Source organism: Naegleria fowleri (assembly GCF_008403515.1).
Source record: "Naegleria fowleri strain ATCC 30894 chromosome Unknown tig75, whole genome shotgun sequence".
Lineage (NCBI taxonomy): Eukaryota > Heterolobosea > Eutetramitea > Acrasida > Naegleriidae > Naegleria > Naegleria fowleri.
The window spans coordinates 2220-15498 of record NW_025408007.1 but is presented as its reverse complement, the minus strand read 5'-3'; the positions used below and the strand labels follow the sequence as shown (position 1 = coordinate 15498).

At 36.6% G+C, this 13279-nt stretch overlaps 8 protein-coding genes across 8 annotated transcripts in view; 4 read left to right on the top strand and 4 right to left on the bottom strand.

Annotated features, from left to right (window-relative positions):
* The window catches only part of FDP41_010115 (uncharacterized protein), a gene marked incomplete at both ends in the record, with an annotated part of 3488 nt that extends 2235 nt beyond the window's left edge, over positions 1 to 1253 (bottom strand). The window contains one exon of the mRNA XM_044700378.1: positions 1 to 1253. This exon is cut by the window's left edge and continues 735 nt beyond it. Coding sequence (XP_044556302.1) covers positions 1 to 1253 — 1253 coding nt within the window.
* Positions 1254 to 2990: 1737 nt separating this feature from the next.
* On the top strand, positions 2991 to 3275 carry FDP41_010114 (uncharacterized protein; the record flags this gene model as incomplete). The annotated part of the gene is made up of 1 exon (XM_044700377.1): positions 2991 to 3275. One exon carries the CDS (start codon positions 2991 to 2993, stop codon positions 3273 to 3275), a length of 285 nt encoding a protein of 94 aa, XP_044556301.1.
* Positions 3276 to 3292: 17 nt separating this feature from the next.
* FDP41_010113 (uncharacterized protein) lies at positions 3293 to 4849 on the bottom strand (the record flags this gene model as incomplete). The annotated part of the gene is made up of 1 exon (XM_044700376.1): positions 3293 to 4849. One exon carries the CDS (start codon positions 4847 to 4849, stop codon positions 3293 to 3295), a length of 1557 nt encoding a protein of 518 aa, XP_044556300.1.
* Positions 4850 to 4975: 126 nt separating this feature from the next.
* On the bottom strand, positions 4976 to 5278 carry FDP41_010112 (uncharacterized protein; the record flags this gene model as incomplete). Its single annotated transcript, XM_044700375.1, has 1 exon — positions 4976 to 5278. One exon carries the CDS (start codon positions 5276 to 5278, stop codon positions 4976 to 4978), a length of 303 nt encoding a protein of 100 aa, XP_044556299.1.
* Positions 5279 to 5770: 492 nt separating this feature from the next.
* On the top strand, positions 5771 to 7496 carry FDP41_010111 (uncharacterized protein; the record flags this gene model as incomplete). Its single annotated transcript, XM_044700374.1, has 2 exons — positions 5771 to 6264; positions 6440 to 7496. The coding sequence occupies 2 exons, from the start codon at positions 5771 to 5773 to the stop codon at positions 7494 to 7496; spliced, it is 1551 nt and encodes a 516-aa protein (XP_044556298.1).
* Positions 7497 to 7600: 104 nt separating this feature from the next.
* On the top strand, positions 7601 to 8622 carry FDP41_010110 (uncharacterized protein; the record flags this gene model as incomplete). The annotated part of the gene is made up of 2 exons (XM_044700373.1): positions 7601 to 8069; positions 8114 to 8622. The coding sequence occupies 2 exons, from the start codon at positions 7601 to 7603 to the stop codon at positions 8620 to 8622; spliced, it is 978 nt and encodes a 325-aa protein (XP_044556297.1).
* Positions 8623 to 8688: 66 nt separating this feature from the next.
* On the bottom strand, positions 8689 to 10584 carry FDP41_010109 (uncharacterized protein; the record flags this gene model as incomplete). The annotated part of the gene is made up of 4 exons (XM_044700371.1): positions 8689 to 8748; positions 8808 to 9120; positions 9204 to 10471; positions 10543 to 10584. 4 exons carry the CDS (start codon positions 10582 to 10584, stop codon positions 8689 to 8691), a joined length of 1683 nt encoding a protein of 560 aa, XP_044556296.1.
* A 951-nt stretch (positions 10585 to 11535) lies between these two features.
* FDP41_010108 (uncharacterized protein) lies at positions 11536 to 11943 on the top strand (the record flags this gene model as incomplete). The annotated part of the gene is made up of 1 exon (XM_044700370.1): positions 11536 to 11943. One exon carries the CDS (start codon positions 11536 to 11538, stop codon positions 11941 to 11943), a length of 408 nt encoding a protein of 135 aa, XP_044556295.1.
* Positions 11944 to 13279: the final 1336 nt, after the last annotated feature.

The following is a 13279-nucleotide window of genomic DNA, read 5'->3' as shown; positions in this document are numbered from 1 at the left end:
GGGGGTTGTCTCTTGCTAGCATCATTCACATCAACTTTAACAGATGGCGAATACACGTCCTCCAATTTAACACCAAAGAATCTTCTGATGTCTGCCATGTTGTATAAAGGAATACCCATGGCAATTTGAAGCTGAATTGAAGGAATGTTCGTAAGAGTAATCCATTCAGTGACAGGGTGTTCGACTTGCAACCGAGGATTCAACTCTAAAAAGTATACTTGCTGAGTAGATGGTTCATACAAGTATTCTACTGTACCAGCACCACTGTAATTAACGCTTTTTGCGAGTGTGACAGCAGCTGCCTCCATAGTATCAACAACCTGCTTTGGAGCAATCGTTACTGGACCTTCTTCAATAATCTTTTGATGTCTTCTTTGGACAGAGCAATCTCTTGAATAGAGTGCAATTGCATTTCCGTGTTTGTCAGCTACCACTTGTACTTCCAAGTGTCTTGATTCGCTTGAGAGTTTCATGAGGAAAATAGGAGAACCTGGAACCTCAATTTTGACTTGTTGAAATCCTAACTTCAATTCTACGTCATTAGTAACCTTTCGGATACCTTTACCACCACCACCTTCTGATGCTTTAATCATGATTGGATAACCAATCTTATGAGCACATTCGAGTGCTTCGTTCTCTGAAGTGATGCAACATTCCAAATAGATATCTTCAGGAATTGGCAAACCATCTTTTGCGATATCATAGGTAACATGGGATCCAGACCAAGGAATACAAGGAACTCCAGCAGCTTGAGCCAAAATTGTTGAAGAAATCTTGTCTCCGAGAGCTTCCATTGGCAAGGCATCAGGACCAATAAAAGAGATTTTTCGTTTAGTTTGAGAAAGAGAGAAAGGTAATTCAGGATTTTCACTCGCGTGACCCCAGCCAGGCCAAACAGCATCACACATGTATTGTTCGGCAATGTCTACAATTAATTTGACATTGCTATAATTGTTGAAATTGGATTCACCAGGCACTTTCACTAACTCGTCTGCTAATCTGACATACTCTGCATTGGCCTGAATGTCTTCAGGAGTTGCCATTACTACAAATTTAATTTCATCGGCTCTGCCAAAAACTTCGTTACACCACTTTCTCATTGAACGAATTCCTTTAACAGCTGCAATACCATTGTTTGCTATCAGGATCTTCTTGATTGGTTTATTTCCTCCCATCACACGAATGTATTCTTCAATGTTGGCAAAGAGTCCACGATTGGACTGTGTATCCACAACTGGACTTAACGCAGACATGATGAAAAAGTGTTACGATTAATGGTAATGATGAAATCGGAGAATTAATAATTGATGAAATAGATGAGCCAATGACTCGAATGAATCCGCTATGTTGTTGTTCAAAATTGTTCTCTTCAATGAATGAGAGAGAGAGAGCGGCCAATGTTTGTGGTCAAATTTTTTTGAGTAACTTTTGAAAATCGCTGTTGTTGGAAGGAGAAAATGTGAAGCTTCTTGTTTGCGAGCAAGAGTTTCTTGAAACTCAACGGCAAGGAAGAAGAACGTTGAAAAATGTCCATTTGTTTAACATCGGACACACGGCAAGGAGAAAGGACTCCTTCGAGAACGAGTTGCCCTACCACTTCACTGATGGGCCACCGTTTGTTTGCATCATCATGAAGAGAGCTTCTAACTTTCGGCCATCATATGGCTCAGGACTCCTTCACACCAAGCTTCAACTGCAGAAGGGCAAAGAAAAATTCCAACTTTTCGAACATTTTCTTAATTAGTGACAGCATGAAGTTTCAAAGGAAGAGAAAGATCATCACACGAGGCCTCAAAATATCAGAGTGCATGGCCCAAGCTGTTTATTCTGTACCAGATGATGCAATTTAAACGAAGGCTTGCTTCATCGTACACAAGACAGCGTATTTGTAAATTATTCCGAATTCGGTTCAACCCTCTTAAAAAAATTGAAACACAACGTGATCAAGTTTTCAATGTAATTACCCAATCTTGTGGGTATTAGTTGACGACGCCTCTTTGAAACAAAATGTCCACTTCTACTCTCTCATTCCATTTCTAAGCGCCAATTTGAAAGCACTTTCCTCACCATAACTGCCAGTGTTATTGTGTTTCAAAAAAAAATTGAGGCACCTCAATACGCGGATCCAACCGTTGACCTACTCTCTCCATAGGATGAACAAATTTTGAAAATGCCTGATTTGGACCAACATGTAGTGAATTATGAACAATTACCTCAAGCAATTGGTTATTTTATGATTGCCAGTGTTGCTTTGGTGTGGACATTGGGGACACGAGGACTGTTTAAAAAAACAAATCTCTCTTCAAAGAAGGCTTTTCGGGTTTATCTTTTTGAGCAGTACCACGAGATTATTGCAATGTGGGGTTATTAGCCAGATTTGTTTTAAATCAAATGATTACATCCCGTTCAATTATTGTGATTATATGTATCGAACAAGTCAAGCTCTAGATTTATTTTCCAGCGAGTTTAATTTCCTAATTTACTTTGTACTTAGCTGCTACTGGGCAGAATTATATTTTACGTTTAAACAAACTTTGGAACAGGAGCAAGAAAAGAGAATTCCAAACAAACATGATTTTAGAAGGAAGAGAAGTGTCATTTCTCTCTTTTTTTGGGTTGCTGCTGCTCTATTAACAATAATATTACTTGCATTGTCAATCTTGATATTTGTACTTGATCCTAAAATCATGTACTACAAGAAGATAACTTTTCAAACAATACGACTAGTAGTACGGGTAATCACTAGCTTGACAATTTGTTTCTTGTTATTAATTTTTGGAATTAAGCTCTTTAGATTTTTTAAAATCCATTACGCTGTTTCTACCCTTAACACTATGAAGCTAGCTTTCATAACTTGCTTTTCCTCCAGCTGCTATTTTGTTTTAACTTTCTACAATATTTCAAGTTTTGTAATTTTCCGGGTGAAAGGAGAACCAGAGACGTTATGGGAATATTACTTTGTGTTGTACTACATATTCAGTTTCATTGAAATGGTAGCAAATGCTTCATTGCTTGTGATTTTGATTCCTGACAATATTCGAGATTTGATTGTCTTAGCTTTTAGAAAAATGGGTGGAGTATTTAAAAAACGGAAAACCATGAATGACGAAGTTGATAACCCTCATGCCAGCAGGAAATGGTTGAACATTACTGCCTCATTAGATAGAGACTATTACAGTGACGAAGAAATGTTCTATGTAAATGAACATGTTGAACAAGAATCAGTGAACCAAGATGGAGATTATTACATGCCTCATAATGTAGATGATTATTAAGATGACAAGAGGCCCCTTTACTTTTTTGATTTATATCCAAATGCCCCTAAAGTTTTGAGAACATTTTGAACAAATTGATCGTTCGGCACGCATACTCCACAGATTTGATCATGATATTCGTTGGAAGACTTGTCTGTATATCTATATTTTGATTCACGGATTCCTAACCAGCCTGATGGATCCACCTTATGATTTGCGCAAATTTTGATTATTTTGTCTGGAGAAATATTTGCAATCTGATTTAAAATGATACCCCATGGAGTAATTCCACTCCTTGCTAACTCTTCAAATACTAGAAGATCCGAGCATAGAGGCATTCCATATAGTTTTGCCCAATACATTTGATCCGCTGCAGTCAATCTCATAGATTTGATGAGAAGAGGAGGTTTGATATCTAAAGAATGACACAGAGTTCTGATGAATCTTAAACTATTGCAATAAGCACTCACAACAACATTCCAACCTGTGGAATTGACACTTGTTGTTCCAGCTCTTGGAACTTTCATGTTTGATTTAACACAATCATTGACACACTTCTCCCATTGAGCCTGCATGAACTTTGCAATTGGAATTTGATAGGACATTATTTGTGTTAACATGTGTTGAGCTTCCTTCTCGCTCAAGTTGTTTATGACATCTTCCAAAGGATGAATCGATGCAATGAGATCCCATTTAGTTTCTCCTGCCCTGTTTCTACAAATGTTTAGAATATAGGACAAGAATGGGTCTAATGAGCCTTGCATTTGACTCCTTAATGTAAATTGCTTTCTTAATGAAAAGACGCTCACTGCAACACAAGAAAATATAATGGATGGAATATCAATATCCTTAATGATCGACTCGACACTATTTTCGTTGAAATAATAATGATGAGTCTTCAAATTCAGGGTAATCATTCCACTCTTGTCTACTCGAGCAGATTGACCAGTGACGAAAGGATCAAAAACTGTTTCCAATCTTCCTCTCAACTTGCCAACAATTGCCAAACATTTGTTGTATTTGCGAAAGTGCCACAAACTCTTGTGCAACTTTTGTTTTCTCTCATCATGACTCAACAGATTGCAATACACTGCTGTTTTAGTAGGTGGAGAATTCTTTCGTTTTCTAAGACTGTACTTGAGAACACAATGTTCTCCAACTCCACACAATTTCTCCAATGTATCCAATAAGTTGTAATACTCTGAAAGGGTATTCATATTCTCAATATTAATGGGTTGCAAATCAGCATCTTTCAAAATCTTATTCACCACTTGAATATTGATTTTTGGAAGAGTAATCAACGGTTTGAAACGATCTGGCATGTACGATCCCCTTAACACTGGCAGTGTTTGTGAATTATTTTTCCTATTAATGTAATTCTCAATCTTATCTGTTTCACCATGTGTGTACCAAACCAGTGCCTTCTTGAGACGGTGAATCAAAGTGAGTCGCGAAGCGACGAGAGGGATCCATTCACTCTCCTCTCTCTTCTCAATTTCTCTGTCTCTCTTTTCTAATTCTCCTTCAATAAACTCCATCCAATAAAACAACAAAAAACTTGCTTGTTGAGGTAAATATCTTCCATGAATGATCATGTAGGGAATTCTTTTGAAATGTTCTGGAGAGGCTTGTAAAAGCTTCCTCTTAAATGCATTGGGTGTTTCAGAATCCACAAATGTCACCAATTGTTTAATGTTCCTCTTCACATTGTAGAGCTCTTTTCATTCTTGTGGCTTTTCCGAAAGTTCTGAATAGGCCGAAATAAAACTATCCATGTTTTCACAATTCAATCTTTCATTTGTCAAGCTGTAAAACACTTTTGCGTGAAAACGTGACGGAAATCCATTATACTTTGCATAGAGAATATTTTCTGTCGATTTATAATTCTGATATTTTGGAATAATTTCTTTCAAAATGGATGATCCGCTGGATATCATGAGAAAATCTCTCCAAAAAGCAGAGATTTGTTGGTGAGAGAGCGTTTTCTTTGCATCATCATCATCGCTAGTCGTCATGCCAATCATTTTCAGAGTCGTTGTTGTTGTGTGTTCAATTTTTCACGATCTCTTATGTTCACAGAGGATTAAAAAATTTTATTGAAAGTGTGATTGACCCAAGTGGGATCAAACTGGAGCAAAACGAGTGAGGATTAAAAAATTGAACATATTGGAAAGTGCAAATTCAAAACCCACACTCTTACGGAAGTGATGAGATCTACAGGAGGTATTGTCCGAACTTTGATGTCAACTTGAAAAAAACATTATACGCAGCAACAAACACGCACACCAAAGCGTGTCAAAGAACCTATCACCCCATCCGTCTGACATGCACTGATACCAATTCCCACAAATGTCATTGAATGGTTCAAAGAAATACTCTCTTCATCCTCCTTATCAACCAAGTCTTCTCTTGTTCAAATTCCTTTTGAAGTCTTTCAAGATCAAATATTTAGTTATCTAGCTGGAGAAGATCACACTCTCCGAAAGTGTAGTCTCGTTTGCAAGGCTTTCTTTGAGATGTCCACTTCCGATGCCATGTACGATGTTTGTATGCAACGAGATTTTCCCTTCTATTCGAGAAGACTCAAACATCTCAATGAATACTCAAATTTGTATTTGAAATTCAATAGAAGAACAAAGGCTGCATCGAATATCAATGAATTATTTTGGGCCCTCATTGAAAAAGCAAATAGAGATGCCTCCTATCTTGAAAGAATGATTGTGGAAGAAGGTTATTTAGATTTCATTCATCAACTCGAGAATGAGTTTGATAAAACCACGAACACTCTCTATGAAGCCTCTAGAAAGGAGGATTTGAGTTGCTTTGAATATGACGGAGGCTTGTATGCCATGTGTCTTGTGATTTCTCAAGGTAAACAAGCTTGGGAGGAAATGTGCCAAGATCCTTCGAAGGGAGAAGACATGGATGGAGATGAATCGTTTCTTTATCCATTTAGCAGTTATACTTATGAATTGGGAGAATATCAGGAAGAAGAACCTCCTCTTGATTTGTTAGCACAAGGTTATGATGCCTTTAAACAGAACCGCTAGTCCTAAGGGCTCCACCACAATCAATAGAGAAGTGACTCGATTGACCATTTCTCAACATTTCATTTGACTTTGTGGTAGAGGCTGTTGACGACTTGGTCATAAAAGTTAACAAAATAACACACTTGTTGTGACAAGGAATGGCTCACCTCTCTACTTGCTTCAAACACATCAGTCATCAGAAAACTCTAACAATTTAAATGGATTGGCCAAGTTGCTTATTGCTCTGCTAAAAAATTCTTCCATCTTCATTGTAAAAACAAAAAACCATAAAAATGTTCAGAAGAGCATCCACTCTCATCACCAAATCACTCTGCAACACCTCCTTCGCCAAGCAAGGATCATCATTCCTTCTCTTCTCTCACCAACCACAATACAGAATTATGCTGCTCAAACAACACCAACCGAGAAGGGTTCTGTTGCCGTTTTATTGAGTGGATGTGGTTATCTTGATGGTACCGAAATTACCGAAGCTGTGAGCGTGATGATTCAATTATCAAAGATGGGATACAAGATTGCATTCTTTGCTCCGGATATCAATCAAGAAGAAACTTATGATCATCTTTCAAAGACTTTGGATAAGAATGAAGTGAGAAATATCCGTTCTGAAGCTTCTAGAATCACCAGACAAAACGTTCTCAAATTGGAACAATACAGACCACAATCTTTCGAAGCTCTCTTTATTCCAGGTGGATTCGGTGTTGCTAAAAACTTGAGTAATTACGCTGAAAGCCCATCAAACTTTAAGATTCATCCTGAAGTTGAGAAGGCCATCGTTTCCACTCACGAAGCCAAGATTCCAATCGGAATGTGTTGTATTGCTCCAATTTTGGCTGCCAAGCTCATTCCAAAGTGCTCAATCACTTTGGGAGATTCCGATCCAGCCACCACAGAAAATGCCAGAGCTCTTGGTGCAACTTGTTTGCCTAAAGCAGCAAACCAAGTTGTTGTTGACAAGGATAACAAATTGGTAACCACTCCTGCATACATGGGCAAGAATCCAACTCCTTATGAAGTTTTTGATGGTATTGTATCGATGGTTGACTCTGTCATTGAATTGACTGGCTCAAAGAGTGACGAGGAAGGTGAAATTGATTTTGGCGTTTTAGAAGAAATTGCTGCCAAGAAGGTCGGTAAAGAACAATTCACCAAGATGAAGGAACAATTGTACGGAAAGAAGACAGCTTCCAAGTAAAGATTCGACAACTCAAGGGATTTTTGTATGTGCTGAAATTTTACATGGTTGTTTTACATTCTGACATTGTATTTGAAGAGCCCGCTTTCCAAAATACAAAAAAAATGTCACGAAACGAAGACCTCGATCGCCTCCCAAATGGAAAGATCACCAATGATTACTTGAGAAGATTATGTAAAAGCAAAGGAGGATACATGACGGAAAAGCTGAATGAGAAGCTTTACCTTCAGCATAAGGGTGTAACAAAAATTGAGAATTTGGATAAGTTTACCGGAGTGAAAGTACTGTGGCTCGAGTCAAATGCTGTCAACAAAATTGAGGGTTTGGAGTGTTTGAAAGAGTTGGCCTGTCTATACATTCATCAGAATTGTATTGAACATATTGAGGGGATCTTCCATTGCGAACAGCTTCATACATTGAACATTTCGGAAAACTTTATTAGCCATATTCCGGAAGAGTTGGGAAAATACTGCACCAATCTTCAAACTCTCGATTTGAATAGCAATCAATTAAGAACATTGGACTCTGTGAAGGCATTGAGATACTGTTCCAAATTATCAATTTTAGATCTAAGTAAGAACAAACTTTTGACACAATTCCCGAAAACATGACTCAAGAGCAAGTCATTGAAGAATTTCTAGCCATTTTGAAATCTCTCACAGAATTGAAATTACTTCGGCTTGAGGGAAACCCACTTGTGAGAATGATTCCGAATTATCGAAAGGAAATTATCTCCCAAATTCCTTCATTAAATTATTTAGACAATATGCCAATTTTTGAGGATGAAAGAAGAACAGTGGATGCTTGGAAACGAGGAGGAGTGGAAGAGGAGCGTGAGGAGAGAAAAAGAATTGCACAAGAAAAGAAAGAAAAGGAAAGAAAAAACTTTGAGGCTTTTGAACGATTGGTTGAGAACGCAAGGAAACAAGCACAACAAACTGAAAAATCAATAGATGACTCTGAAAACGAAACTAATGTTGATGAACAAGTTGAAGAATTCAAAACTCCTGATGCAACTGCCCTCATGACTAGCTCAGAAACAAATCAAATCTCTACCAACACCGAGAAAACACCAGTTGACGTTGCTGTTTCCAATGGTGAAGAAAGTCTATTTGATATTGAATAACTGCAGTGGGAGGACTTTATTCATTCAGAATTGAGTACCTTGGTGTAAATATAAAGCATTTTCTATTTATTCTTGAAGATTTTTTAATGTTCGTTCTAGTTTCAACAACTCAGCCTTCTCGGTTTTCTATGGTATCGTGGTGAAAAATGTTAAGAAAGGGTTAAAAGTTATTAATAAATACGTACAATTTGTTTGGAAATTGCATAATGTTGCATATCTGAAATACCTCTCACAGATAGACTTTCTGTTAATGTTTGCACTCTTCGTTTTTGATCCTCCACTCTTTGTGCTATTTCTCGAACATTTGGATTAAGCTTGGAAGTTTCTTGTTTGGTTGAAGTAATTTTTGGTGTCACCTGGGATTCAGATGAGGAAGCTACATTTTCATTCACTCCCACATCAATAGATCGTTGAGCTTTGATCGGCTCTTTTCTCACTATTGACAATCGATTGGATGATATTTTCACATTACCATTCGATTGAGCAACTGTGGATGACCTTTTTAGAGATGGCGGTTTTTAGACACTGAGGATCTATTATCATAGGGAGTGTAACTGATGAATGGCTCTATGTGTTCATACTTTTCAACCTCAGGATTTAGATTATACATTTTCTCAATAAATTCGTTTTTTCTGATTTCAAACTCAGTTTGAATTTCTTCAATGTGTCTTTTAAATTTCTCATAATAACCCTTAATATTGATATTTGATGATTTTGGTTTTTTCGTCAATGGTCCTTTGTTGTCTTCATCTGACAACATTGAATAGATATTGTCTTTAAACGCTAGGAGAAATGCTCGTAGATTCTCTTCAGTGCTGTCCTTATCGAACTCCTCAAATGCATGAACAATTTCTTCTAATGTATTTCTTTTGTTTTGGTAGAGACCTTCTTGGAGAAGAGGCTGTATTTGATTGGTGTACTCTTTGTACTTCTGATCAATTTCCTTTAGCAATTCGCTCATGTATGAACTGTAGAAACTACTCGTTTTTGTGGAAATATTAAGCTCCTCCTGTTTCAGCTGTAAATCAATCTCAAATAGGGATTTTTGAGCATGAAACGCTCTTACCAAGTTTTTAACACTGTCCTCAAGATCCTTTGAGGTTTTTGAATTTCCAATTCTTGGAAGTTTTGACATCACCTCCGCTGTGCTAAGAGACATTGGGTTATAGAATTGATGATATGAGGAGCTGATCTCTTCACTCGAGGAAGATTTATCTTTCTTTGGAAGTATCAGAGAGAGTTCTACCATTTCATTCAATATTTTAGAAATATTGTTGGTGGTGATGTTGGATAATAATACAAAGTTAGGGTCCTTAATAGTGTCCTTGTTGTTCGTTAGGTGAGTTCGCATTCTGTACAGATTTCTATAAACATGAATGAGATCATTCTCAAGCTCCAATACATTGGTAACATCAAGATAGGGTATATCATCATTCTTGGAATAATTGCAAACATTTTGAATAGTATCTTGATGGCCTGCTGATCCAAGGTATTTGCTCTCCATATAATATTTTTGATTTTCTGCTTGTTTTGTCATAATGTTGTAGTTTCGAATCTTTTCTTGAATCATCTTTCCCCATTTTCTCACCTGAGCTCTATCCAGCGGTGATGAATCATTTTCATCACCAACAATCTCTGAAATAAAATTATCAATGTCTGAAATTGATTCCGATTTAATATTATTACATTTGGTGAGTAATTGAACTTGTCTTTCCAATTGAGCAATTTTTGCCTTGTAGTTTTTGATAATTCGGGCATCGTTATCATCACTCTCCAACATTAATTCCTTGTTTAAATGTTTTAAATCTTCAATTTCTCTTCTCAATAATTCATTCTCTTCTAGCAATTTCTGATTATATATTTTGATTCAACATGATGTTTCAATTCCTCTGAATACTACTACAAGTGCAGACTACAAACCCTTCGTTCCACCTCATCGAACGCGCTTCCGCCAAAATTCATTTTTTTGAAGAAACAAGCATCCGACCAACCAACACGAATCTCTCAAGGCGGTGTTGATGGAATGTATTTGAGCCATTTACCAAACGCTATTTATGCTAGCAAAAAGGCTACAGCACTGCAGATTCCCAAGTTGTCTCCAACCTCAGTACTGATGCAGCTCGACGATGCTTTACTTCTCAAATCGGACGGGATGAGGTGCATTCATCGTGATATGGCCGTAGCCATTCAATTTAACAACTCGCTTCTTTTGATATTACTCTCTTACTATCGATTCTATCCTATTACGAGGAGAAGTCATTACAGAAGGAAAGATTAAAGAGTGAGCATGATGGCTTATAAATTTTTTTGATCAGATATTAAAATAAAGCCCGCCAAAAATCGTTCTTCTTTTTGTGAGAAAAGCTTTGCTTATGAAGACTTCTTAAGAGAAATGACGTTTCTTGATTGGTGATGTTATAACCTTTGGATGAAACACGGTTAGATGCACCTATACTTCTAACAGAAATTCAAAGAGTTTACCACGGAAGGATATGCTATCTTAACAAACGTATAAATAATACCAGTTATTCCCTTGAACAATGATAGATCTTCAGTGTTTGGAAACTCCAACTGTCACTCAAAAAGTATTATCAACTCCGCCCCCTATACTTAGAAAACTTTATCGTGACAAGAATGTGTCTAAGATTGTAACTCTGTTACAACACTAATTTGTAATTTTTAGAGGGAATCATCGCTCAAAATTACCTCAACAGCAACACAGTGTAGTAGTGTCTAATATGTCCCAGCCAAACCAAGCAAACTCTAGCCTTCAAGGTGAGAATAACAAGAAGAGAAATTTAGAAGAGGATCAATCACCTATTCAAGAATTCTCTAACGAGTATGAAGAGAGTCCTAAACAAAGCAAAGGACTGAAAGGACTTTTTTGAGGTGTTTCAAAAACAAGCACTCGTCATGATTATGAATCAAATTCCCAACTCACGTACTCCGATTTCCACTCATTCAGGTAAGACTTTGGGAGAATTAATATTCGACATGCTACAGCTGTATGTCAAATTTAAGGCTACCAAAGTAATGATGAACGAAATTTTCAGAATCTTAAATGATCTCTTTCCAGACACCTGTAAGTTGCCTTCCAATGTCAATACTTTACTCAAAAGATTATTAATGTATCCAAGCAATATCAAAAGGTATACCATTGCTGTGATCAAGTATGTGAATCTCCCAATCATTGCTGTTCAAAATGTGGATTGTTCTACCAGTTTTTTCTGGAGCAAATCTATTGAAACTTGTATTTCAGAGATGGTGGATTTGATTGGATTGAGAAATTTTAAAGCTCATGTTATGATTTATTATGCATGACAAACCATGCTGGAACTCAAGTTGTCGATGGTGTAAAAAAATGGTAGAAAGATTTAAGATCGAACCATTTATAACTCGGGTGGAAATGAACAGGAACATGTTTGGTCTGAAATTGTTGAAAATTACAAATTAATGATTAAGGGAGAGATTTAGCAATTTGATGGTGTTAAAGGGTTGTCAATCTTGGTAAGACTACCATACTTTACATGGACCACACAGATTGCTTGTGATTTGTGACATAATTTACTTGAAGATCTCTGTGCCAAATTGCTGAACTATTTGAAAAATAAGTACAACATTGACGCTATTAATAGTAAGTTGAGTTTCTTGAGAATTTTCCCACTACTAAAGGAACGATAGACAAACTATATGAAATCAAAACACCTTCATTCTATCACCGAAGAGTCCGTGGATTGGATGAATTGAGTTATTTCAAAGCAATCGAATACTACATGATATTTGCTTATTGTATTGAGGTTTTTAAGGATGAAATATCAGACAAGCATTATAATATTCTCAATAGACTTTCCACTTTTATACACATCATCATGCATCCAGTGGTGAGAAGTCTTGAAATTTTGTACAGTATGAAAAAGGAAATTTTTGAAATATTACAAACCATCGAGATGGACTTTGACATTATTATTTTAACACTGGCTTCACATACAGTCATTCATTTTCCTCTTTAAGTCTAATACTTAAGCTCATCATTATATCATTGTTCATGTTGAACAGCTCCATTTTCTATCTTGGACCTCTATGGTGTATGAGTACTTTTATGCTCGAAGATCTAGTTGGATCTATCATTAGCTCTGTTCAAGGAGGAAAGAATAACATGGACCACAAAGCACTTCAAAACATTTCATTGCATCAAGTCATTTCCATGAAACGAGTAAGATCTTTTACTTTTCAATTTAAAAGGGCGATTTTTTCATGCCCCAGAATTTGGTCATGGTTTAGTGATAAGTAAGAAGGACAGCTTGTATCATGTTAAAATTCTCGACTCTAATGAAGTCAAGATGTTGGACGAAATGCCTAAAGATGCCATACCATGTTTCCAAGTTTGTGGTAAATTTAAACAAGTTTATAGGAATGACTTGTTTTTAATTTAAATCAAGTTTGTACAAATGATTGTTATATTGGACATGAATCAAGGTAAGCATGTTGAACTTTTATTCGACCAAGTTTGGAATTGCCTTGTTGTTGGTGGAATTTAGACGTAACTTGTATCGTGGAATACGATACTGATTTTTCAATTCCAATGAGCGTCTTATTTGGAGATTGATTTCAATTCAAATAAGTCTCTTATTTTTTGACGGATTTCAATTCAACCTCT